The 25,871-nt window shown below is 43.0% G+C and overlaps 1 protein-coding gene across 3 annotated transcripts in view; it reads left to right on the top strand.

The window, feature by feature from the left end:
- The window catches only part of HMGN3 (high mobility group nucleosomal binding domain 3), a 34,313-nt gene extending 27,587 nt beyond the window's left edge, over positions 1-6,726 (top strand). The window contains exons 3-7 of one of the 3 annotated variants that reach the window (XM_068985234.1): positions 165-194; positions 3,442-3,492; positions 5,602-5,718; positions 5,839-5,925; positions 6,264-6,726. In XM_068985234.1, the coding sequence (XP_068841335.1) occupies positions 165-194; positions 3,442-3,492; positions 5,602-5,718; positions 5,839-5,925; positions 6,264-6,302 (324 nt within the window). In that variant the 3' untranslated portion in view covers positions 6,303-6,726. Of the gene's footprint in view, positions 1-164; positions 195-3,441; positions 3,493-5,304; positions 5,578-5,601; positions 5,719-5,838; positions 5,926-6,263 lie in introns of those variants that run through there. The other 2 variants (XM_068985236.1, XM_068985235.1) reach the window with 2 other exon arrangements.
- Positions 6,727-25,871: the final 19,145 nt, after the last annotated feature.

Below are 25,871 nucleotides of genomic sequence, written 5' to 3'. Positions count from 1 at the left end.
GGGGTATGTTTAACTGTGCTCACAGGGGGTTGAGGTGGGGGATTAATGGGACTCATGCGTACTATTCTTTCAACAAAGTAAGACAGTAAGAATGAATTTTAAAAAATCAGCTTGATTGTGCAAAATCACGAAGAATTATGTTTTGTGTTTCTTTTCATTTGCAGCCCACCAGACGGTCAGCCAGGTTGTCAGCGGTGAGTACTTTGGGCCCCACTGTTGTTAGCTCTTAAACACACATTCCTTCTGTCCACGGCAGCAGAATGAAGACTAAGGTGGTGTTTCCTTTGAGCTTTGTTTAATTTCCTTTTTGGAAATTACCTGGGTCAGAATTTCGAGCAGGTTTGACAAGTGTTGCCAAGCAATTCACTTAATCAAATAGACTGGTGAAGAACAGTGGCCAGCCCAGCAAGCAAGCATATGAAGCCCAGGAAGTTGTTTGATATGGCTGGAGCTGTGCGATGAAGAGTGACGTTATTAGCAAAGCCCTCATCTCCTGTTCTACACCTGATGTACCAAAGGAGACAAGAAGTCTTGATTCTGTCTCGATGAGAAAGAGAAAATCCATACCTTAGTCAGAATGTTCTGGAAGTCCTCTGAATCCATAGACTGTCACCTTACTTCAGAAGCAGAGAATCTTTTTTTAAAAAAAGAACCATTTCCAGTCTGCCACCTGGGGTCTCCCTCTCCAGGCTAAGCCCAAGGAAGGGTCGTGGGTTAAGAGCATTGAAGCTGGGATGGGCAGGGACCAAGCCTTGACAAGACTGCCCCAGCCCTCCTCACCCTGCCGTGCTCCTGGCTGAATCTGGTGCTCCTCCCACCCAGCCTGCTGGTGTGCCCTGCCTCCTGCTGCTGAGACCGGTCAGCCTGGCTCTCTGGAGGGGGACGTGCGCTGCCCACTGAGATGTAGGGGGAAAGGCATTGACCTCTTGGCTCACAGCCCATACTAGATGGCACTGGGACCTTCAGGGGAGCCTGGCTTTCTTCTCAGCCCACACCTGTGCCTGGCACAATGCAGGGAATCCAAGCTGAAATGGATATTGGAAACTTTTCACAAATTAAAAAAATATATATCAGTTTCTGGCTTTTCTTCTCAATATATTTTTGCTAAACTTGTTTCACAAATTTAAAAGAAAAGGAAAGAAGTAGGTATTGGAACCATTCTCAAGTTGGGAAGTATAGCCGGGTTTAGGTTGGGTTGAGCCAGTGTTCCGGATGTGTGCGTGCTAAGTCACTTCGGGCGTGTCTGACTCTTTGTGACCCCGTGGACTGCAGCCCGCCAGGCTCCTCTGTCCATGGGTACTCCAGACAAGAACACTGGAGTAGGTTGCCATTTTCTCCTCCAAGGGATCTTCCTGACCCAAGGATCACGTCTCCTGTGTCTCCTGCGTTGGTAGGCAGGTTCTTTACCACTAGCGCCACATGAGGCCCAACCTAAGAAGCAACATCGGAGTCACCTAGAAGGCTAAGACCTGGGAGGTTGTGTTTGTGTGTGTACGGAGTTAATCCAGATTCTGCTACAATACCAATACAGTACACCAACACAAAAGGTGTTATGCTTGTCCAATGGTGTGATTTTCACTGTGGTTGGAAAGCTATGTCTTAACTCTTTTAGATTTCACTGTAGATTATGCTGAAAGCTGTTGTATTGCATGGATATCTAGCTTATCAAGGGTGAGGGGGCAGACCTTTAAGTTAAAAACCAAAATATAAAACAAGGCCTTTCCTGAGCACCAAGGTCCAGCAATATAATACCTTCCACTGACATCATGGCCCGCGGTGCTGGCGCAGAGCCTCGGAAGCCAGTGGGATTACAGACTACAAAAACATCACCATTTCCTCTCCCATTAAAACACCAATACTGAGTTTAGGAGGAAAAGGTCCATCTTGCTGTAAATTGAGAAAACAAGGACATGTTAGTACAATGTATCAAAGCCTGAAGTGAAATGTTTTATATCCTGAAAATTTAGGAGCTATGCAAGCTGATATATTTGGGGAGCAAATTTATGGTGGTCAGAAGATTAAGGAAAACAGCCCCTGCTTTTCAAGCTCAGTTTCCTTTTTTTATTTGAGAGGTTATGTCCAACGACCAGTCTTCCGGAATTGAAGTGATTATAATTTCAGTTTATGACCTTGATGGAAAGGGCCAGATTCGGTATGGTCCTGGACACCTGGAGGCACTGGCGAAACAAGTGTTTTTCTCCATGGGGGGTGGGGGTGGGGTGGGGGAGTGGAGGAGGTACTCTGGGCAGTGTTTTCTATTTAAAAACCATGCTCCCTGGTGCCAGGAGAGAGGTATAATTTTTTCCTAGCTCCATGAGAGAGAAATATTTGCCCTAAGATAGCTTTAGAAAAACCACAGGTTTAAACTTCCCCCGTGTCTCTTTGTACCCATCTCAGGTCCTTAGGAAGCAGCCAGGCTGAAGGCTTGTGTGGAGGGGCCTGGGACCCCAGGGCAGGGGGACACTGCTTCCAGGAGTGGGGAGAAACACACAAGGCAAGAAAAAAAAGAAGTCGCCTGGTGGGCCCTTTAGCTAATAAGGACTGTGAAAGATCTTGAACTTTGGGAGCTAACAGTATACCTTGTGGGCTTCCCAGGTGGCGCTAGTGGTAAAGAACCCACCTGCCAGTGCAGGAGATAAAAGAGACACAGGTTCGATCCCTGGGTCGGGAAGATCCCCTAGAGGAGGGCGCAGCAACCCACTCCAGTATTCTTGCCTGGAGAATTCCACAAACAGAGGAGTCTGGTGGGCTACAGTCCATAGGGTCACAAAGAGTTGGACACGGCTGAAGTGACTGAGCGCACACACACACAGCGAACATTGCATCATTATAATTGTGTTCCTAACAACAGACTCTAGGGAGCCCAGGGTCTGGGTGGCCAGGAGATTCTGTTCACCTTGAACTGGCCTTGGAAGAGAAAAGCAGGAAGAAGCTCAAGCTCAGACAGGCATTTGAAACCCACATCAGAGGTGGGAGAATCTGGAACTGGTTTTGGAATACCTCATGGGCGGCTCTCTCCATTCCCACATGGGCTTCGCCTGTGACGGTGCTAGGATTTCTAGACTGTTTGAAAGGCCGGTGTGAACCAAATTCACAGAGTCATTTGGCCGAGGGCCTGGTTCCTCTTGTTGCATGGCTGTGATAAAAGGAAATGAAGAGACATCAGACAGAAGCTGAAACGTGTTCCCAGAGAGTTATGCTGGCCCAGGGAATGGTGAATTGACTTCCAGATCTCACCTGTCGTCGACTTGAGAACCCAGGATGAAACTAGTCATGAAATGCGGAGGTCTTTTTGCTGGTGCTGAAAATAGGACATTTTTTTCTTTTGAAATGAACGTCATAGTCAAAATGGACTGTTGTCTTTGGCTGCCTTGTTGCTGTTTCTTTTGGTACTGAGGGTTGTCTTTTTCAGTATTTGTATAACTTCATTTATCTTTGCAGAAACCTGCTCCCCCCAAACCTGAACCTAAACCAAGAAAAACATCTGCTAAGGTAAGAGGTGCTCCCTCCCCCGCTTTGGCTTTTTCAACAGTGAATGAATTATAATTCCATGTCCCAGAGTCATCCAAGGAAAGATCACATTTAGTGATTCAGGCTCAGTGCCTGGACCAGAAAACTCACCCGAGCTGGAGACAGGCTTTCTCAAAAAGCAGAGAGCACAGTTCTTACACTTTACTGGGAGTCTGTTTTCCGTTTGGTCCGTGCAGCAAAGGGAGTCAGAGCACATGCTGCTCTGAGAAGCCTCACGTCCAAGGTGGAGTTTGGTGGCTGCCTCATGAGACACACAGTTCAGATGGTTCTCTGGAACAGTGAGCCTGGGCCTGCTGCCAACAGCTGGTGGAGGACTTGTGGGGGCTTCTGGCTTCCTAGAACTGGTCTTAGGAGGCCAGTCTGCTGACTAATAATTAATCAATACTACCAAATAATTAAGGCTTGCTTGGTAGCTCAGACGTTAAAGAGTCTGCCTGCACTGCAGGTAAGTGTCGGTGAAAGGCGCTCAGTCGTGTCTGACTCTTTGTGACCCCATGGACTATGGAATTCTTCAGCCCAGAATATGGAGTGGGTAGCCTTTCCCTTCTCCAGGGGATCTTCCCAACCCAGGGATCGAACCCAGGCCCCCTGCATTGCAGGTGGATTCTTTACCAGCTGTGCCACCAGGGAAGCAGGAGACCTGGGTTTGATCCCTGGGTTAGGAAGATCCCCTGGAGAAGGAAATGGCAGCCCACTCCAGTATTCTTGCCTGGAGAATCCCATGGACAGAGGAGCCTGGCAGGCAACACCCCACGGGGTCATATAGAGTCAGACATGCCTGAGCGCCTAACACACACAGTAATAATAACAACACACAGCAAATAATGAATACAAGCAAACAGTTACATAGCCCTTGTCCTGTGTGCGTGTGTGGTCAGTCGCTTCAGTCATGTCCAACTCTTTGTGACCCCATGAACTGTAGCCTGCCAGACTCCTCTGTCCATGGGGATTCTCCAGGCAAGAATACTGGAGTGGGTTGCCATTTCCTTCTCCAAGGGATCCTCCCGACCCAGGGGTTGAATCCATATTCACTTCCAGCTCCTGCATTGCAGGCAGATGCTTTACCCACTAAGCCACCTGGAAAGCCTCTTGTCCTATGTCAGACCCTCATCCTATGCATGGGCCTCCCTGGTGGCTCAGCGGGTAAAGAATCCCCCTGCAATGCAAGAGGCCTGGGTTGGGAAGATGGCCTGGAGAAGGGAAAGGCTACCCACTCCAGTATTCTGGCCTGGAGAATTCCATAGACTGTGTAGTCCATGGGGTCACAAAGAGTCAGACATGACTGAGTGCCTTTCACTTTTGGATAGACACTCACATCAGTCCTACTAAGGTAGGGATACATTGCAGAATTATCGGGGGTAGGAAGTGTACCCCCAGATGGCCTTTCTTTACTTTGCCCTTCAGAGCGTCACCCCTTGTTGTGTGTGCATTGTTTGAAACGATGTGCATTGAGGTGTGAAAAGACGATTGTGAAGCGGAACTCATTTTTGTGGCTTTGGTCTCTTTTTTGGGGGGGATCCACGCCTCATGGCCTGTGGGATCTGGAATCTTAGTTCCCAAACCAGGGATGGAGCCTGGGCCCCCTGCTTTGGGAGCACATTAGAGTCTTAACCACTGGACCACCAGGGCAGTCCCAGCTTGGTCTTAAAATCGGGATTTTTTCTTCGTCTGGGCCTGCCTTCTCAGGGGCTCTCCCAGCTTTTAGCCCCAGGTCCTCACGTGCAGCGGTTCCTCTCGCTGGGTCTGCCCTGACTTCACTGTGTCCCCCTGCAGCTGCTCTCCCCACGTCAGGACCGCTTCTCACTGCATCAAGAGAGGATGCTCACCAGACACACACTTGAGGAGAGGCCAAAGTCCGGTGGATTTCCTGAGTTGCCTGTTACATTTTCACGGGAGCCTCCATGTAACCCACTCAAAGCTCAGCAGAACCGGGTTCCCTTTCTCCCCTGAGAGCCACCCCTCCCCCTTGTTTGCGCTTCCCCTTGCATTTGGATGGAGGCCGGCTGAGTTTACGCAGCCTCCCACCCTGTCTCACACACTCTGTCTCCTTGTGCTTTGATCCTCTGTTAGAAAGAACCGGCAGCAAAGGTTAGCAAAGGTGTTAAAGGGAAGAAGGAGGAAAAGCAGGACGCTGGAAAGGAAGGTCCCGCAGCACCGTCTGAAAATGGTGACACTAAAGCTGAAGAGGTACTTTCCCCAGGCACCTCCCGCTGATTGAATCAGTGTCATGAAAGCAGTCGCTGGATCCTCCAGCCAGTGACCGCACGTTCATAATGTGTCTCTTTACTGCCCGTAATGTGATTGCAGATCCGCATCTCTCGCTCAACTGTTCATGTCTCAGCCTCCAGAGGTACCCCACCCAGCACACTGTCAGTAAAGGGGCAGACTGAAACAGTGAGAGTTAAGGGTACAGTAGACAGTTCTGCACGTTTGCAGTGACTAGCATCAGATAGTAGTGTGGTGTTCTTTCTCTTTAATCGTGAACCGCGGGAGCCCCGCAGGCGAAGCTTTTGTGGTCGTTTGCAAAGCAGAAAGCAGCAAATGCAGCCAAGTGTTTGTGTCATATATCCCTGCCTTGTCTGTTTTTACACCCAGAGTTGAACTTGGTTTTGCAGTAGAGCCGCTAAAAGCAGACGTTCCAAACTGCATGTTGCTCGGGTGGAGTCTTCTTTGGCTTATGGTAGTTTTAATAGTAACTCTGTCTTTTTTGTCTTCCTTTCTTTTTTTCACAGGCACAGAAAACTGAATCTGTAGCTAACGAGGGAGAATGAATGGTCATGAAAATTGGGGTTGATTTTATGTACCTCTTGGGACAACTTTTAAAAGCTATTTTTACCGAGTATTTTGTAAATGCTAATTTTTTAGGACTCTACTAGTTGGCATACAAAAATATATAAGGATGGACATTTTACCTTCTCATAGTCGTGCTTTTTGGAAATTTCCATCATCCTTGAGTAAAATAAATACCAGTTTAATATTGGAAGCTGTCTATAAAATTGATTTCAGTGTTCCATGCTCTCGCTTTAAAATTTTAGTCCTGTGCATTCTGTGGTGCTTTTACTGTGCGTATTTGAATTTTTTCATGCCGTTTTTCTAGAGCAATAATCAGTGGTGCTTTTGTACCTAGGTTTTATGTGATTTTAATGAAACATGGATAGTTGTGGCCACCTGCTGATTATTTGTGGTTTAAAATAAAAGGTTTTCCTGCCTGCAAAATACCTGCCTTAGTAGTGTCTTTGCTAAATTTAGGCATTGTTTCGTTTTCTTGTTGCAGAAGATGGAAAGAATTTGTACAGTCTGTCCCATGCTGGTCCCTCTAATAATTCATATAGGGTTTTTTCTTAATTTTCTGGCCTTTAAAAATGTTATTTTAATAGAATCATCTATGAGTGCCAGTGTAGAATTATTTCTAATATCCTTAATACCAGAAGTGGCCAGCAATAGTCAACCATATAATAACACTTAATGCAACATTATTTTGTTGAAATCCTTATAAATAGAATGGCATTCTGCTAAACCAGAACTAGTGAAAAACCGTAAACTCAGCCTCATCCTTGAAAATGTTCCCACTTTCAAAAAAAACTAAGTCGTGCTGTGTTGTGCTAAGTCACTTCAGTCGTGTCCAATTCTGTGACCCTAGGGACAGTAGCCCACCGGGCTCCTCTGTCCCTATGGATTCTCCAGGCAAGAACACTGGAATGGGTTGTCATTTTCTGCTCCAGGGGATCTTCCTAACCCAGGAATGGAACCCACGTCACTTAGATATCCTGCATTTACAGGCAGGCTCTTTACCACTAGTGCCACCTGGGAAGCCAGTACTAAGTTACATTCATGTTAAAATATTTCCCCATTCATTGAGAATTTCACAGTTTTGGATGCTCTTTACCCAAGTGGCCACTTCTGGGAAAGGAGTTAAACATGATCTTTTGAATAGCATCTGTCTTAGTCTGTTCAAGCTGCTGTAACAAAATACCACTGATTGGGTGGCTTATAAACAGCAGAAATTTCTTTCTCACAGTTCTGGAGGCTGGAAGTCAGATCAAGTGCCAGCAGGATTGAGTGAGGCCCCCCTCAGATCTGAGACTTCTCACTGTGTCCACACATGGGGCAAGGTGCTGGGAATCTCTCTTTTATAAGCACTGATGCCATTCACAGGGGCTCCAGCCTCATGAATTAAGCCTCCCCTTCTACTACCAGCATCTTTGAGAGTTGAAACTTCATCATAGGAACTTGAGGGGGACACAGGCATTCAGGCCGTAGCAATGTCTTTGTTTCTGGAAGGACAGAGGTGCAGAAGAGCTGTTTTCTAAATGCAAATTTGTTTGTTTGCATTCCTAAGAAGTTGGGTAACTGCATGAACACCTCCAGAAAGGCTGAAATCTGCAGATTCCTCTTGGATGAAGAAATGGAGAATAGTTATTGCCTGGGCTGCTCTGGGACTCTTGCACAAAGGCTGTTGTTCCTAGGGCCCTCCATGCTTTTCTCTTATCAACAAAAACAAGCTCCCTCCTCCAAGGTATAATTTCAGGACTCAGAATTTACACCTGTGTCATTGTCCCAAGTTTGGCATTAATCTCCTGCAGGTCGGAACTGTATTATATGGAGGATAATCTCATGTATAGTTTCTTTGGTTTCTGATTATGAAATGTACCTTGACTGATGAGTGTTAGATATGCCAAGAACTTTTACCCCAAAGGAAAATAGCTGGTATCCTATGATCACTTGACAAAGATATTTTCATCATGCAGTTAATACGCAGTTGAAGTACATTTCTGGCTAGCTTCCAGTTCCAAAGTGAAGTAGAAACTTCATAGGTTTACATTTAATTTCTAAAGTGCTGCTGGTGATCTTTCTTTAAAAAAAGAAGATTACAAAGATACATAAAGTCAAACTCCTCCTTTTTCCCCTTCATATCTCCCAGAGATAATCACTGTCCCATGATTTTCTCTATTTTACTGTGTATATGTGCATATATAAGCACTTGTGTGCGCATGTATACATATGTGCATATAATTTTAAAAGAAGGAATCATACTATGCATTCTATTTGGAATTGAATTCAACCAATAAATTGTATTGGGTATAAAGATTATCTCTAACAGTGCAGTATCGCCAGTAGTACTGCAGTAAACATTCTTGTACACAAAGTTTTGCCTACTTACGTATTTCAACTCAGATAATTTCCTAGGAGTGGAATGTCTGAATCAAAGGGAATATACATTCGATGTTCTCGCTATGGCCAAAAAAATGGTCCCTATCCACTTCCATCAACAGGGTATAAATGCCATTTCTTCCTGCATTTGTCAACACCCTTATTTTGGTTAGTCTCATTAATGAAACATATGCTGTACTGTTTAAGTTTTTAAATTTATTACCAGTAAAACTGAGCTTTTCCTATGTTTAGTGTCGCTTTAATTTCTTCTATGAATTATGATGTTTTTCTCTGAGGGAATCAGTGTGTTTTAAGTCCTTATTTGCCATGGCCGCTGCTGTCGTTACTTTTTATTCAAACACAAAGATCAGGGGTTCTGTAGGCCCCTGGTTTACGTCTCTTAAAGTTCTGGGTATTATTACTGCCACATTGACAAAGCAAGGGAATACTGTCGAGCAGACAGCTACCCAAATAGGAAGCCCGCATTGCTCCCCAAGAACTTGACCAAAGGATATGCTGCCAAGGGTATGAGTGTGCTGCCAGCAAATGCAACAAAGGTTTGGGAATCCCATCCACTGCCACATTGCTTACCCCTTCAGTGAATGGACACAAGTTAGAAAAATGTGTGTTGTCCAAAATACTTGTCTGCTTGTGTTCTGCTGTGCTGTGCTCAGTTGTGTCCAGCTCTTTGCGACCCCATGGACTCTGACCAGCCTCCCCTGTCCATGGGAGTTCCCAGGAAAGAACACTGGAGTGGGTCACCAGTTCCTACTCCAGGGAAAATGGCAACCCATTTTCCCAGGCAAGAGTACTGGAGCGGGTTGCCATTTCCCGATCAAGGTATTGAACCTCTGTCTCTTGCATCTCCTGCATTGGCAGGCGGATTCTTTACCACTGAACCACCTGGAAAGCCCACTTGTCTGCCTAACCTGCTGGAAAATCATCACTCTTTGGATCTACAGTGACTTTGAGTCAAATGGCATGGCCTTATGGTTGAGCAGTGCACTGCTTGTTCAGTCGTAAGTGGTAATCCTAAAATTCTCCCTGAGGCCAGCCCATGGATTGTGGTGGAGTAAGAGTGGGCTTTGAGAAGTAAGCGGCTCTATAATTCCCATTTTTATGTTCTGTGAAAAGATCGTGTGAACTGAAAAGATACATCAGATACATCAGCCTGACAGGTGAACTGTTCTATAACATCTTTGGTGGACATTAAAATGATTAAGTTTGAAACAGGTTTACGAAACGAAAGTTTTTTTCCCCTCTCCTCAAATTTTAGGAGATGTTTTTCTCAGCTAGAGGTACAAATGCTGTCCTTCAGGTTTCCAACCCCAGCAGATATAAGGAGGCCACCTCAATTTTTAGCTGTCAGCTATGCTAATGTATCTCTTTGAATGCCTCTCTCTTAATTGTGAGCTCTGAACTTTTATTATTTTCTATTATTTTATCCAGGACACTGATATAAAATATCTTGCAATAATTATAATGATTAAGATAATAATTATAAGTAGCCACAATTTATTTACTACCCTGTAATAAGCACTTTTCATAAATTAATTTGGGAGAAAATTTGTGAATTCTTTAAATATATTAATATGATGCTGCTCTGCCTCAGTAAAAATGAGCCTTTTTTTCCAGTGCCAAGTAGAGGTTCAGGCTCTTTTAAAACTGCAAAGGGAATTTGGGATTATACATCTCTCCCTTGTATGAGAAGAGGAAGTGAAAGCCGATTTTAGGATTATATTTATGAGTAAGCTTCATGACCTTGGTTAGGCAGCAGTTTCTTAACTATGAGATCCAAAGCACAGCAGCCAAATAAAAAACTAGATAAATTGTACATCAAAATTTATAGCGTCAAGAAAGTAAAGGTACAATCCACAGAATGGGTGAATATTTTTACAAATAATATATCTGATAAGGACCTATTATCCAGAACATATAATAAAAATTTTAAACCCAACAATAAACAATTTTAAAATTTTAAATGGGCAAAGGATTTGAATAGACAGTTCTCCAGCTTGTATCAATAGCCAGTATTTAAATGAAGGAGTGCTCAAAATAATTAGGGAAATGCAAGTCAAACTCATAAGGAGACAATAGTTTACAGTCACTGGGATAACTTTTTAAAAGTTGAAGATAAGTGTTGGAGAGCACCTGGTGAAATTGAACCCTTCATTTGTTGCTGGAGGGAATGTAAAATGGTGCAGCATCTTTGGGGAACAGTTTGGAAGCTCCTCAGAAAATGAAAGAGTTACCAAATGACCCAGGAGTTCTATATATACCCAAGAAAACTGAAAACATATTCACTCAAAAACTGATGCATGATATGTTTATAGCAGTATTTATTTTCCCCAAAGTGGAAGCAGTGTAGATGTCTATTCACTGATGAATGAATGAACAAAATGTGCCTCGTGGTGGAATATTATTCAACCACATAAAAGGATGAAGTTCTGATACATACTTTCTCAAGGATGAACCTTGAAAACATCCTGCTCAGTGAAAGAAGGCTGTCACAAAAAAACAATTATATGATTTCATGCATGCAAAATGTCCAAAACTGACAAATTTATAATGACAGAAAATAGACTCATGGTAGGTAGTGGGAGGGGAGAGTGGGAACTGACTGAAAGTGGAAACAGTTTCCTTTGGGGAAGATAATGAAACGGTTCTGGAGTTTAAAAATGGTTGTACATCCTTGTAACTATACTAAAATCCACTGACTGTACACCATTAAAAATGACATTTATGAGGCTACTAAAAGCACGGGACTTCAGGAGGTTACCATTGCTCACCTGTGTTAAGCCAGCCAGGTCATTTAACTTCTGCTTCTCAGCTTCTCATCCCTAAAATAGAATATCTGTTCAACAAAGCTGTTAGTGGTGAATGAGGTAGTTACTGTGAAATCACGTAATGCAGTGCCTAAAATGCAGTGGATTTTCCATAAATGCCAACTGAATGGAAATTGGATGAATACGAATGGGCCTTGTAGGTGTGGGCTGATGCATACATCAGGTATGTCTGTCATAGGTGTGCAGAAGGAAAAACTATGCTTCATATCAAAGGCAATATGATATAGTGGTTAAACTTGTAAACTCTGAAACCAGACTCCCTAGGTTCAAGTCCTGTCTTTATTTCTTACTCTCCATATAACCATAGACAGGTTACTTAGTCTCTCTATACTCTGCATATCTTAAGAGTTCCTGTCTATAAACGAGAATAAAAATAGTACACTTGATTGGGTGTTAAAAGTGTGAAATGATATAAAATAGGTGTTCAGGAAGTATGAGTCAAACCATGCAGCAGGTGAGATGTTAGTCCCTGGGGACCAGTGACCATTGTCTCTTTCACCTTTGCAACATATGGTTAAGGCAGAGTAAATACTTGTTGGACTCAGTGTGGTCTTCAATAAACAAGAACCAAGCTCAGGATTTTATCATTGCTCTATGTGTCTCCAAATTAAGCTAATTGGACAGTGTAACCCAAACATATGAACCACAATTCAGGCTCATATTCCTTGGAATTAATCAAAAAATTAAATCATCTTTATTTTGTGTGAAAGTCACTCAGTTGTGACCCCATGGACTATACAGTCCACGGAATTCTCTAGGCCAGAATACCGGAGTAGGTAGCCTTTCCCTTCTCCAGGAGATCTTCCCAACCCAAGGATCGAACCCAGGTCTGCCGCATTCCAGATGGATTCTTTACCAGCTGAGCCACCAGGGAAGCCCAAGAATACTGGAGTGGGTAGCCTATCTCTTCTCCAGAAGATCTTCCCGACCCAGGAATTGAACTGGGGTCTCCTGAGTTGCAGGCGGGTTGTTTGTATTTAAACTAAAGCCTTTTAAAATCCAGTTTGGGGCTTCCCAGGTGACACTAATGGTAAAGAACCTGTCTGCCAATGCAGGAGACATAGGAGACATGGGTTCAATCTCTGGGTTGGGGAGATCCCCAGGAGGAGGGCATGGGAACCCACTCCAATGTGCTTGCCTGGAGAATCCCATGGACAGAGGAGCCTGGCAGGCTACAGTCCATGGGGTTGCAAAGAGTCAGACACGACTGAAGCAACTTAGCATGCACCCACACAGGCACATCATAACTTAAGGAACATCTTTTTTGGTTGTGGTGCTATTCTTGGGACAATACTAGTTTGATCTGTGTGCTCACATTTTCTTTTTTAATTTAGACCCAACTTCACTTTTCTACAAAAATTATACCATGTTCGTTCTGTGTAATATCTTTCTTTCTAGATTACAAATTGCTTAACAGTTTAACAGAAAATATTCACATAGAGATAAATACACCTAGACCTAGGTTGCGGAGAAGGCGATGGCAACCCACTCCAGTGTTTTTGCCTGGAGAATCCCAGGGACGGGGGAGGCTGGTGGGCTGCCGTCTATGGGGTCGCACAGAGTCGGACACGACTGAAGTGACTTAGCAGCAGCAGCAGCAGCAGACCTAGGTTGATGGGTCTCACTGAGTTGCTTGAAGCCAGGTTATCAACTCTGAAAACAGGAAGAACCCCTGAGATCATCTTACTCCCTTCCAAGGAGGTTTAAATCCCCTTTACAACATGACAAAGAGTTTCTTAGACTTTTGAGTTCCTTCAGTCTTGACATTATCACTCAAACAGCTCTGTTACAAAGTACTTTCTTATTGTTGAGCAAAGAACTGTATCCTTGTGGGTACCTGCTCAGTGGCTTCAGTTGTATGACTGCAGTACTTTGGATTGTAGCCCACCAGGCTCCTCTGTCCGTGGGATTCTCTAGGCAAAAACACTGGAGTGAGTTGCCATGCCCTTCTCCAGGGGATCTTCCTGACCCAAAGATCGAACCCACCTCCCTTAAGTCTCCTGCCTTGCAGGCGGATTGTTTACCCACTGAGCCACCTGCCCCATCCTTGAACCTGCCAGCTGTTAATGTCAGGTCTCCCAGGACCAGAGACGCATAGGACTAACATTCTTCATCCGGTGACCCTTCAAGTGTCTGAAGACACCTGTTACGTCCCCCTGGAAACACTTTGGTTTCTCAAACTCCTCTATAAAGATAGGAGGAAAGATCTCTTTTTAAGATATAATTGTACTTAAATTAGTCTCATAAATTCACACTGATTGGGAAATGAGAGCAGAACATTTTTAAAACCATCACATTAGGCCTAACTGTATGAAATGCCTATCCTATTTTCTCTTTGGACCTTCAGAAACAGGGATTTCACATGATTCAACTGATCCTTTTCCTCAGTCTTTCTCCTTTGTGGAAATTTGATTTAGTGTGTCTTCTGTGAATAAGTATGTTTTCAGGACAAAGGACATATCAGGGTTGCACCAAAGTCTGTCTTCCACATTCATCTATTCATCAAAAACATACTGAACATCTAAACGCTGGGCATTTTGCAAGGTATTAGGGATGCAGTATTGAGAAGGTCATTGTCCTGCTGTTACGGAGCTCAGAGTCTAGTGGGGAAGCTAACATTATTAGTTTCTTAGTAACACAAATGTGTATTTATAAAAGCCATTACTGAATCCTAACCTTTTCCACCGTAAAACGTTCATATAATTACTCTAATGGATTTCATTTTGAGAACAGATTTTAGTCACAAACAAACATACATAAAACTAAGTAAGTTAATTTACTGAATAGCACTTTAAAATATTATTTACCTGGTTGCTGTAGAGTGCCTGTGAAAAATGACTCCTTGGACTTGGAATAAATGTTTAGCTATATTTCCAGGAAATAATTGATCTTGAATAATACTTCTTGTGACTCTTGCACTGATGTCATTTTGGGCTGGAAGACTCCAGCCCATTGCACCCAACAACCTGTGGAACTGGAGTGATTTGAAAGCAAAACGGAATTTGGGGAGAATAGAGGATGGGAGGAAGGAAACAGGTGGAACTGACCTGTATGGGTACCTTTATTTTTAGAGCCAAGTCTCCTTTGAATTCCAAAAGAATTGCTTTTTTACCTTGAAATTTTTAAGGTCTTTTCATAGTAGCATCTAAATCAGGATAAGATAAATTTTTATAGTATTCATTCATTCTTTTTGGTTGAGTTCAGCTTGAATAATTGGTGAACAGTGCTCTTAAAAACTGGTTTACTTAACATATACAAAGCCCCCAAGAACTACATTTAACCAGCAGTTGCTGAGCTGCTGCTGTGTTCTGAGCACTTTGCTAAAGAATTGATAACAACCCAGGAAGAGATGTAATTTGGGGCTTCATTCTTACGAGTCCAGACAGACCTTTAGCCATATACACTTCTAGGTTTTTTGTTTTCTTTCTTTCTTTTTTTTTTTACAATGAGTTGAATAATGATTAATCAAATTGTGTAAAATCTTCAGTTGATCAGTTTAGCTGTTGAGTGGCTACAGTGTCCCTATGACAGAAAGAAAGAATTGGACACTTGACTGATCTTTTCAGTCATAATGCGTTGCTTTGGCCTTTTGCATTCTTAGAGCACCTTCTTGACCTATATTTTATACTGATTCCATTCTGTCTGATACTATAATACCATAAAAGACTCTAAGGTAAAAAATCAACCATTATATATGTGTGCAATTCAGTCTAAAAATGACTCTAGGAAAGCAAAGCAGGGAACCATTTTGAGTAGCTGTGGAAGGATTATGGTGTATTATGCACATATGCTCCTGATGTTTGAAGGAGGTCTGAATGAGTCTTGAGCGTAGCAGGAAAACTTGTCAGATGGGGAACAACCTTTATAAGGCTGGAGGGAAGTACGTGGAGTCACATCTGGATTAGGTTCGTCTCCTAAAACCATGTTTTGGGTACCTGAGCGAAAATAGATTCACTGTTTCCTGCTTCTATTTTTTCCTGCAAAATGATAGGTTGGGTTTGATTAATGGCTTTTAAAACCATTTTTCAAAGTAGTGCATGCTAAGTCGCTTCAGTTGTGTCTCACTCTTTGCAACCGCATGGACTGTAGCCTGCCAGGCTCCTTTGTTCATGGAATTCTGCAGGCAAGAATGCTGGAGTGGGTTGCCATGCCCTGAACTACAGGATCTTCCCAACACAGGGGTCAAACCCACATCTCCGGTGGATCCTGCATTGCAGGTGGATTCTTTACCACTGAGCCGCCAGGGAGCAAGCAGTAGGATACTGATCATTCTTTGGGGATGTTGGTGAGGGAGGTGGACCCGGCCCTGAGGCCATCACCTCACCTCTTTGGGCAGCTCCTAAGGCTCATTGGGTGAGCTCACAGGACACAATTTGAAGACTGATGAACCAGAGGAATCCTAAAGGCCTGAGTGACAGTTTGACTCCTCCCGGCTATCAGTGTGCACAGATCTGCAGGAAAACAGAAAAATGCTGTGACTGGAGGAGAGGGTTGCTGGTGGGAAACAGAAGTGGAGCTGGGCCTGGCACACAGTAGGCACTAAGGAAATGACATGCCAGTTGTCCGTGGGTATGTACTGTCGTAGGCTGGGAATGTGCTGTCCACATGGTCAGAGAGGCCTTGAATTGTGGTCACCAGTAGCTTAGCTTTGAAACATGGAGCCACCCTAGCTTCTTCCGTGGGGTACTGACAAAACGAACACGGTATGCAGGGAAAAGGAGCCCGGGAATGACCTGGATTCCTCACTCAACTCCTATTCTCCTTTAATTGGGATGTAGTCTGGATATTGCGTACTAGGGAACTATAGTTCATTTCCTAAGGTAAAATATGGTATTGTAGTTATTCTTAAGAAAGGTGTGTGGTGTGCTGCAGGTTTTTGTTTTTGTTTTTTAGCGATGAAAGCATGTGAGAGCTGCAACTTATTTTCAAACAATTCAGATATAGAAATACACCTATATCTACATCTGACTTGTTTGAAAATAAGTAGTGTATATAGTATATATATGGGGCTTCCCAGGTAGCACTAGCGGTAAAAAATCTGCCTGCCAATGCAGGAGACCTAAGAAACCATTTCAATCCCTGGGTCAGAAAGATCCTCTGGAGTGGAAAGTGGCAGAGGAGGAGGACAGAGGAGCCTGGAAGGCTGCAGTCCACGAGGCTGTGAAGAGTCAGACACAACTGAGCACACAGTGTACATATGATGTATATATTATACATATACTGTTTATGTACATGTAATAATATAATGTATATATAATATATAGGAATATATAATGCATGTATATACAGTGTGTATTATATGTATTCACCCATTCGTACACATATATTTATCTACATGGATACTACAAATACGGCAAAATATTAATTGTTGGATCCAGTGGTGGGAATACAGGTGCTCCTTACACTGTAATCATACCTATTAGGACAGTACTCGATCTGTGCCAGTAAAGAATCTGGCCTGTGTCTCTAGCTTCTGAGGGGTAACCTTTAAACCTTTGAAATTCTGCAGTTGATACTAGTGTCTTTGATATTCAGGGTGAGCCCCTGGGCCACGTGGTTTCAGTCCAATTTGGGGGTGGGGAGAATGGAAACCAAGTTCAACCACAAGGGCAATCAATCATCAGGCATCCCTCTATAATGAAACCCCAGTGAAACCTCTGCACATCAAAGCCCTGGTGAACACTCCAGGCCCGTAATCCTCCCTGTGAATTGTCAAGCAGCAGTCAACAGTTCCTGAGGACAATGAAAGCTTTGCCTTTGGAACCCTCCTGGGCTCTTCCCTAGGTGGCTCTTCCTTTAGCAGGTTCTAATGTGTATCCTTTATCATAAACCATAACCATGAGTTAATTGCCTTCAGTGAGCTCTGTGAGTCCTCTCAGGTTTATCCCATTATCAAATCCGGGGGTGGCTTTGAGAACTCCCAAATCTGCAGTGTTCAGAGGTGAGGTTGGGGTCAGAAGTGAGGATCATCTAGGGGACTGTGTCCTTAGACTTTGCAGTTTGGCTACCTAGGGCTCAGGCCTTCTATGTTATACTTATGTATAACTACTTAATATTCCTAACATGAACATTAATGAGTTGTGATGGGGCTTTCTATTTGCCTGTCTTACAGATTAGAAAAATTTAGAAACAGATAACTCCCTTGCCAAAGGTTATGCGGTGAGTAAATGGTGGAACTAGCATTTAACCCTTGCCAGGCTGCACCAGAGCTTGTACCTCTTGCTAATAAGGAAGCAAGCTCATCTCAGGGAAATAAGTGAATAGAATTCCAGAGTAGGTAGGTCCAGGTTAGATCCTGTCTCCTCCATTCTCTACCTACAGTTCTGTACAATAATAATGGATCTTTAGGATAAAGACCCTAAGGCATAATAAGACAGCAAGCCCTGAAAGATTCAGTGATGTTTAGTACTACACACTTTGTTTGCTAAGGGCATTAAGTGGACTAATTAATTTTGTAAAGAAGTCCAAGAGTTCTAACAGAATGGGCTTTCTCATAAACTTCTCCCTTGTCCAAGTAACGAGACCTCCACATTCTCTAACCATCCCGGTTAACAGGAGGCTTGCTATAAAATGTCAGTGGCATGGAAAAAATGCTTTAAAGAGAGAGCAGTCCCACACCTCTCTCTACTAATTGATAGTTGACAATAATCCAAATCAGAATGGCATGTTCTTCAGAATTCAAAAATAAGGGTGGTAAAAATTTCAATACCCTAAAGAAAGTATATGAGGGAAGAAGATTTAACAAGTGAAGCTCCCGAATGCTCTTCTTTTGCAGGAAAGGTTTAATTATAACAGGCCACAAATGTCACAATTTTGCCAGCACGTTGGGAATTTTGTAAACCCAACTAGCTGAATGTGCATTAAATTTTAATCAAATCGTCACAAAAGCTTCCAGATAGATGGTACTGTATAGATGCAAGCAAAAAATGTGAATGACCCTCTGCAGTAGTCATGAAGTTGGGCATTTGCTCTTTGAATATGTGCATTGATGCGTGAGCAACGTCCTGACACAGGTTGCAAGGGTGCTGTTCTTCCCTGGCCACCCCCCAAAAAGCCTGGAGGTAAGCAATTCACTAGTGAGGGAAAAACTCAGCAATGCCAAGAGCGCAGTAAAACAAGAGAAATCCAACAGATTAAATCTGCTGCTGCTTTATTCTGCTAACGTGATCCTGATGGCTGAATGATTCTCTAAGAGGTTTTAGTTTGGGCTCTTCCGTGGAATTCCTAAAGTGGCTTATATTTCACCTAAGACAAAACGAAGCCAAAAAAACCCCTGCAACTTCAAACATTGTGGTTTGAGATAATGCTTTGCTCTGATCTCATTTTCCAGTTTCTTTCAATGATTAAAAAAAGTCATTTTCCAATTTTCTCAATGACTAAAAACTTGGTTTCAAATTATCCATTTTCCAAATTGTAGTCATTTTCCAATTTTTTTCAATGATTAAAAAAAAAATGGTTCCAAAGTGTTACTAGGCACAGTCCTAAAACCTTATGTAGGGGGGAAAAAAAAAGAAGCAAAAAGAAAAGAAAGAGAGAAAGGAAACACCACCAAAGGAAATAGGAAATGGTATTTACGTTTTTCCTCATCTATTAAATAAGAATAAAAGTGCCGAACTCATGGGGCTGTTATGAGGATTAAATGAATTAATATTTTTAAAAGTGCTTAGAAAAAGTGCTGGTCATGTGGAAAACTATATAACTTCATTTAATAAAAATGTTTAAACACAAGTGAAAGAAACTCTGCAGGCACCAGTGGACTGAAGTGACCGTCAGAGAAGCTGCCTTTGTTTTCCAGAGAAGTGATTAAGTACCACGAGGCAGAGAGAATTGAGGTGCAGCGGGAGAAATGTGTTTCCAGCAATTCTTAGCTACATGCGTTATTTCTGGGTTTATTTTCATAATATGAGTTTTTGATTCCTACATACTTTGAAGTTTGCCTCAAGGGAAAAAGTTGAATTGAGACTCTTTGTGACCAAAATCTTTTGGCCTGGCAGGTTGGCGCCTTCAACTGTTTCTCATGCCAAGCCTGGGAGATTCTGTTCCCATTCCAAAAGCTGACAGGAGCTTCCTTGCAAATTTTTCTGAAAGAAATGAATGAGACTAAACTCCAACAGATTTCTGCCTTTATGGACCCTTAACTAGCCTAATTAGCTTGGTGAATTAGCAGTGCGAAGGCCAGAATACACAGCGCAGTGGGCCCAGCCCCGGGGGTGGAGACTCAGGAGGCTCCCGGATCACGAAGCAGGAACCTTCCCGCAGCTGGCCAGGGATGCTCACAAAAGGCTGCAGGGAAGAGACTGCAGAAAAGCTGCTGCCGTCTTTTGGCTGAGTCCACAGGAATGTGGGTTTTGAACTTTAAGCCACGCAAAATTATATTTACACCCAGAAAAGACTTCGTAATGCCAACCTGGTGAGCGTAAGATATTACATCATTTACACTTTGGGACATAAACAAAGAGAATTTTAAGGTTGTTTTCAGTAGCTATTTTCCATCTCCAAAGAGAGAGGGGGAAGACTGAAAATGTAAAATGGCATTAAACTGTGACAGGAGGGATACAAGTCTAATACAAAAAAGAACCTTCAGGCCTTCAGTTGAATAGTTGTGTTCAACTCTATCAGACCCACCCACTTTGTATAACAAATATTTGTTAACATTCCTTTTACTGTCCTGAGCTAAAATTCACAGACAATATACCATGCTACATGCATTCAAAAGTTAGCATCATTGGTGGGATTGTAAATTGGTGCAGCCACTATGGAAATAGTATGGAGGTTCCTCAAGAAATGAAAACCTGAACCACCATCAGTTCAGTTCAGTTCAGTCGCTCAGTCGTGCCCGACTCTTTGCAACCCCATGAACTGCAGCACGCCAGGCCTCCCTGTCCATCACCATCTCCCAGAGTTCACTCAGACTCACGTCCATCGAGTCAGTGATGCCATCCAGCCATCTCATCCTCTGTCGTCCCCTTCTCCTCCTGCCCCCAATCCCTCCCAGCATCAAAGTATTTTCCAATGAGTCAACTCTTTGCATGAGGTGGCCAAAGTACTGGAGTTTCAGCTTTAGCATCGTTCCTTCCAAAGAAATCCCAGGGTTGATCTCCTTCAGAATGGAGTAGTTGGATCTCCTTGCAGTCCAAGGGATTCTCAAGAGTCTTCTCCAACACCACAGTTCAAAAGCATCCATTCTTCAGCGTTCAGCCTTCTTCACAGTCCAACTCTCACATCCATGCATGACCACTGGAAAAACGATAGCCTTGACTAGACAGACCTTAGTCGGCAAAGTACTGTCTCTGCTTTTGAATATGCTATCTAGGTTGGTCATAACTTTCCTTCCAAGGAGTAAGCGTCTTTTAATTTCATGGCTGCAGTCACCATCTGCAGTGATTTTGGAGCCCAAAAATAAAGTCTGACACTGTTTCCACTGTTTCCCCATCTATGTCCCATGAAGTGATGGGACCGGATGCCAGGATCTTCGTTTTCTGAATGTTGAGCTTTAAGCCAACGTTTTCGCTCTCCTCTTTTACTTTCATCAAGAGGCTTTTTAGTTCCTCTTCACTTTCTGCCATAAGGGTGGTGTCATCTGCATATCTGAGGTTATTGATATTTCTCCTGGCAATCTTGATTCCAGCTTGTGTTTCTTCCAGTCCAGCGTTTCTCATGGTGTACTCTGCATAGAAGTTAAACAAGCAGGGTGACAATATACAGCCTTGACATACTCCTTTTCCTATTTGGAACCAGTCTGTTGTTCCATGTCCAGTTCTAACTGTTGCTTCCTGACCTGCATACAGATTTCTCAAGAGGCAGGTCAGGGGGTCTGGTATTCCCATCTCTTGCGGAATTTTCCACAGTTTCTTGTGATCCACACAGTCAAAGACTTTGGCATAGTCAATAAAGCAGAAATAGATGTTTTCCTGGAACTCTCTTGCTTTTTCCATGATCCAGCAGATATTGGCAATTTGATCTCTGGTTCCTCTGCCTTTCCTAAAACCAGCTTGAACATCAGGAAGTTGACGGTTCACATATTGCGGAAGCCTGGCTTGGAGAATTTTGAGCATTACTTTACTAGCGTGTGAGATGAGTGCAATTGTGCAGTAGTTTGAGCATTCTTTGGCATTGCCTTTCTTTGGGATTGGAATGAAAACTGACTTTTTCCAGTCCTGTGGCCACTGCTGAGTTTTCCAAATGTTGCTGGCATATTGAGTGCAGCACTTTCACAGCATCATCTTTCAGGATTTGAAATAGCTCAACTGGAATTCCATCACCTCCACTAGCTTTGTTCGTAGTGATGCTTTCTAAGGCCCACTTGACTTCACATTCCAGGATATTTGGCTCTAGATTAGAGATCACACCATCGTGATTATCTGGGTCATGAAGGTCTTTTTTATACAGTTCTTCTGTGTATTCTTGCCACCTCTTCTTAATATCTTCTGCTTCTGTTAGGTCCATACAATTTCTGTCCTTTATCGAGCCCATCTTTGCATGAAATGTTCCCTTGGTATCTCTAACTTTTGTGAAGAGATCTCTAGTCTTTCCCATTCTGTTGTTTCCCTCTATTTCTTTGCATTGATCGCTGAAGAAGGCTTTCTTATCTCTCCTTGCTATTCTTTGGAACTCTGCATTCAGATGCTTATATCTTTCCTTTTCCCCTTGGCTTTTTGCTTCTCTCCTTTTCACAGCTATTTGTAAGGCCTCCCCACACAGCCATTTTGCTTTTTTGCACTTCTTTTCCATGGGGATGGTCTTGATCCCGGTCTCCTGTACAATGTCACGAACCTCATTCCATAGTTTATCAGGCACTCTATCTGTCAGATCTAGGCCCTTAAATCTATTTCTCACTTCCACTGTATAATCATAAGGGATTTGATTTAGGTCATACCTGAATGGTCTAGCGATTTTCCCTGCTTTCTTCAATTTCAGTATGAATTTGGTAATAAGGAGTTCATGATCTGAGCCACAGTCAGCTCCCGGTCTTGTATTTGCTGACTGTATATAGCTTCTCCATCTTTGGCTGCAAAGAATATAATCAATCTGATTTTGGTGTTGACCATCTGGTGCTATCCATGTGTAGAGTCTTCTCTTGTGTTGTTGGAAGAGGGTGTTTGCTATGACCAGTGCATTCTCTTGGCAAAACTCTATTAGTCTTTGCCCTGCTTCATTCTGCATTCCAAGGCCAAATTTGCCTGTTACTCCAGGTGTTTCTTGACTTCCTACTTTTGCATTCCAGTCCCCTAGAATGAAAAGGACATCTTTTTTGGGTGTTAGTTCTGAAAGGTCTTGTAGGTCTTCATAGAACCATTCAACTTCAGCTTCTTCAGCATTACTGGTTGGGGCATAGACTTGGATTACGGTGATATTGAATGGTTTGCCTTGGAAACAAATAGAGATCATTCTGTCGTTTTTGAGATTGCATCCAAGTACTGCATTTTGGACTCTTTTGTTGACCATGATGGCTACTCCATTTCTTCTGAGGGATTCCTGCCCGCAGTAGTAGATATAATGGTCATCTGAGTTAAATTCACCCATTCCAGTCCATTTTAGTTAGCTGATTCCTAGAATGTCGACGTTTACTCTTGCCATCTCCTTTTTGACCACTTCCAATTTGCCTTGATTCATGGACCTGACATTCCAGGTTCCTATGCAATATTGCTCTTTACAGCATTGGACTTTGTTTCTATCACCAGTCACATCCACAGCTGGGTATTGTTTTTGCTTTGGCTCCATCCCTTCATTCTTCCTGGGGTTATTTCTCCACTGATCTCCAGTAGCATATTGGGCACCTACTGACCTGGGGAGTACCACTTTCAGTATCCTACCATTTTGCCTTTTCATACTGTTCATGGGGTTCTCAAGGCAAGAATACTGCAGTGGTTTGCCATTCCCTTCTCCAGTGGACCACATTCTGTCAGACCTCTCCACCATGATCCACCCATCTTGGGTTGCCCCACGGGCATGGCTTGGTTTCATTGAGTTAGACAAGGCTGTGGTCCTAGTGTGATTAGATTGACTGGTTTTCTGTGAGTATGGTTTCAGTGTGTCTGCCCTCTGATGCCCTCTTGCAACACCTACCATCTTACTTGGGTTTCTCTTACCTTGGATGTGGGGTATCTCTTCACGGCTGCTCCAGCAAAGCACAGCCACTGCTCCTTACCTTGTGATCCTGCAATTCTACTCTTGAGTATTTATTTGAAGAAAATGAAAACAGTATCTTGAAAAGATATATGTTCATTGCAGCATTATTTACAATAGCCGAGATATGGAAACAACCACTGATGGATGAATGGATAAATAAGATGAGATATATTAAAATGGAATATTATTTAGCCATAAAAAAGAATGAAAGCTTGTCATTTGTGGCATGGATAGATTTGGAGGGCATTGTGCTAAGTGAAATAAGTCAGAGAGAGAAAGACAAATACCACATGATCTCACTTATATATGGAATCTAAAAAACAAGACAAGTAAAAACAACAAGAAAAACCAAGATCATAGATAGAACAGACTGGGGCTTCCAGGGTAAGGGTGATTTGGGAATAGGTCAAGGGGTCAAAAGGTACAATCTACCAGCCAGCTATTAAAAGAAAGTAAGTCTTGGGAATATAGAGTACAGCATTTGTGTTGCATATTTGAAAGAGAGTAGATCATTAAAGTTCTCATTACCAGAAAAATGTCTGTGATATTACGGTGGAAGGACACTAACTAGACTTACTGTGGTCATCATATAACATTGGATACAAATATAGAATCTTTATGTTGTGCACCTGAAACTAATATTGTATGTCAATTAGACCTCAGTTTAAAAAAACAAAAAACCTTGGTAGACTGCTCTAACTGTAAAATAAAGAAGAATGTAAATGAAAGTCATTTATGATGACCTATGTATTTCAATATGTAAATATTTGGGTGTGACTTCACAAGAAGATATAATAAACTATAGATAGATGCATTAAATAAGGTCATCTCTAAGAAAAGTAAGACATATTCAGTGAGTTATCAGCATATTTCCTTTACACTTGAGACTTTAAAATAGGAGATAAATAGGTTTATTTCTAAGCTTAGAATCACAGCAATGCAACAGCTGCATTGGCATCAGAGATTCAGACGCTACAAATGGCGTTGGTCTTGGTGATGTGATTTCTTGAAATGGTGCACAATGCTTGTTAAAGTTTTCAAACTAAGCACAACGATTGCTGCTGCTGCTGCTAAGTTGCTTCAGTCGTGTCCGACTCTGTGTGACCCCATAGATGGCAGCCCACCAGGCTTCCCCGTCCCTGGGATTCTCCAGGTAAGAACACTGGAGTGGGGTGCCATTGCCTTCTCTGAGCACAACGGTTAAAACTGTGCAAAATGCAGCCAGAATACTCAGTGTGTAGATGTCAAAACAGAGTTAGATTCTAGGCTCAGAAACTTATAAACAGGATTTTTTTTAAATCCTGGACTTTCTACGTGAAAGCCCAGGTGGACACGTGAAATTCATGAGAGATGCAGAAACAATGTGACATTGTGCAGGACTGTTCACACGTGGCAGAATGTCTGGCATCCCTGGATCCTGCCTAGGAAGTGCCAGTCCTCCTCTGGGGACCACCCTCACTCTCCTCCCCACTCTGGCCATTGTGACAACTAATGATGTCTCCCCACCCTCCGAAGCAGAGTACAGCCCATGGTAAGATGTACTGCTCTGAAACCCCAGTCACCTCCCCTGTGAAGTCAGGGTGAGAGGTCAGGCCCCAAGGGGTGAGGTCTGTGCTCTTCCTTGGGAGTAGGATGGAATGAGAGGTTTGAGATCACAGGTAAACTTCCTTCTCTATGTTTTTCCCTTCTGACTTAAAAATTTTAATTTATGGTAGGTCCCCTACGTATGAACGAGTTCCATTCTGAGAGTGCATTCATAAGTCCAATTTGTTCATAAGTCCAACAAAGACAGCCTAGATACCAACTAACACAATTGGTTACATAGTGCTGTACTGTAGTAAGCTTATAATACTTCTCACACAAACAAGACATAAAAAACAAGCACACACAAAAAGAAAACATTTGTAATATTACAGGATAGTAGCACCTTGAACGGAGAAGGCCATGGCACCCCACTCCAGTACTCTTGCCTGGAAAACCCCATGGACGGAGGAGCCTGGTAGGCTGCAGTCCATGGAGTCGCTGAGAGTTGGACATGACTCAGTGACTTCACTTTCACTTTTCACTTTCATGCATTGGAGAAGGAAATGGCAACCCACTCCAGTGTTCTTGCCTGGAGAATCCCAGGGACGGGGGAGCCTGGTGGGCTGCCGTCTATGGGATCGCACAGAGTCGGACACGACTGAAGCGACTTAGCAGTAGTAGTAGCAGCAC

This window comes from Capricornis sumatraensis, chromosome 13 (genome assembly GCF_032405125.1).
Source record: "Capricornis sumatraensis isolate serow.1 chromosome 13, serow.2, whole genome shotgun sequence".
NCBI classification, from domain to species: domain Eukaryota; kingdom Metazoa; phylum Chordata; class Mammalia; order Artiodactyla; family Bovidae; genus Capricornis; species Capricornis sumatraensis.
The sequence above is the reverse complement of the archived record's forward strand: the minus strand, read 5'-3'. Positions and strand labels throughout refer to the sequence as shown.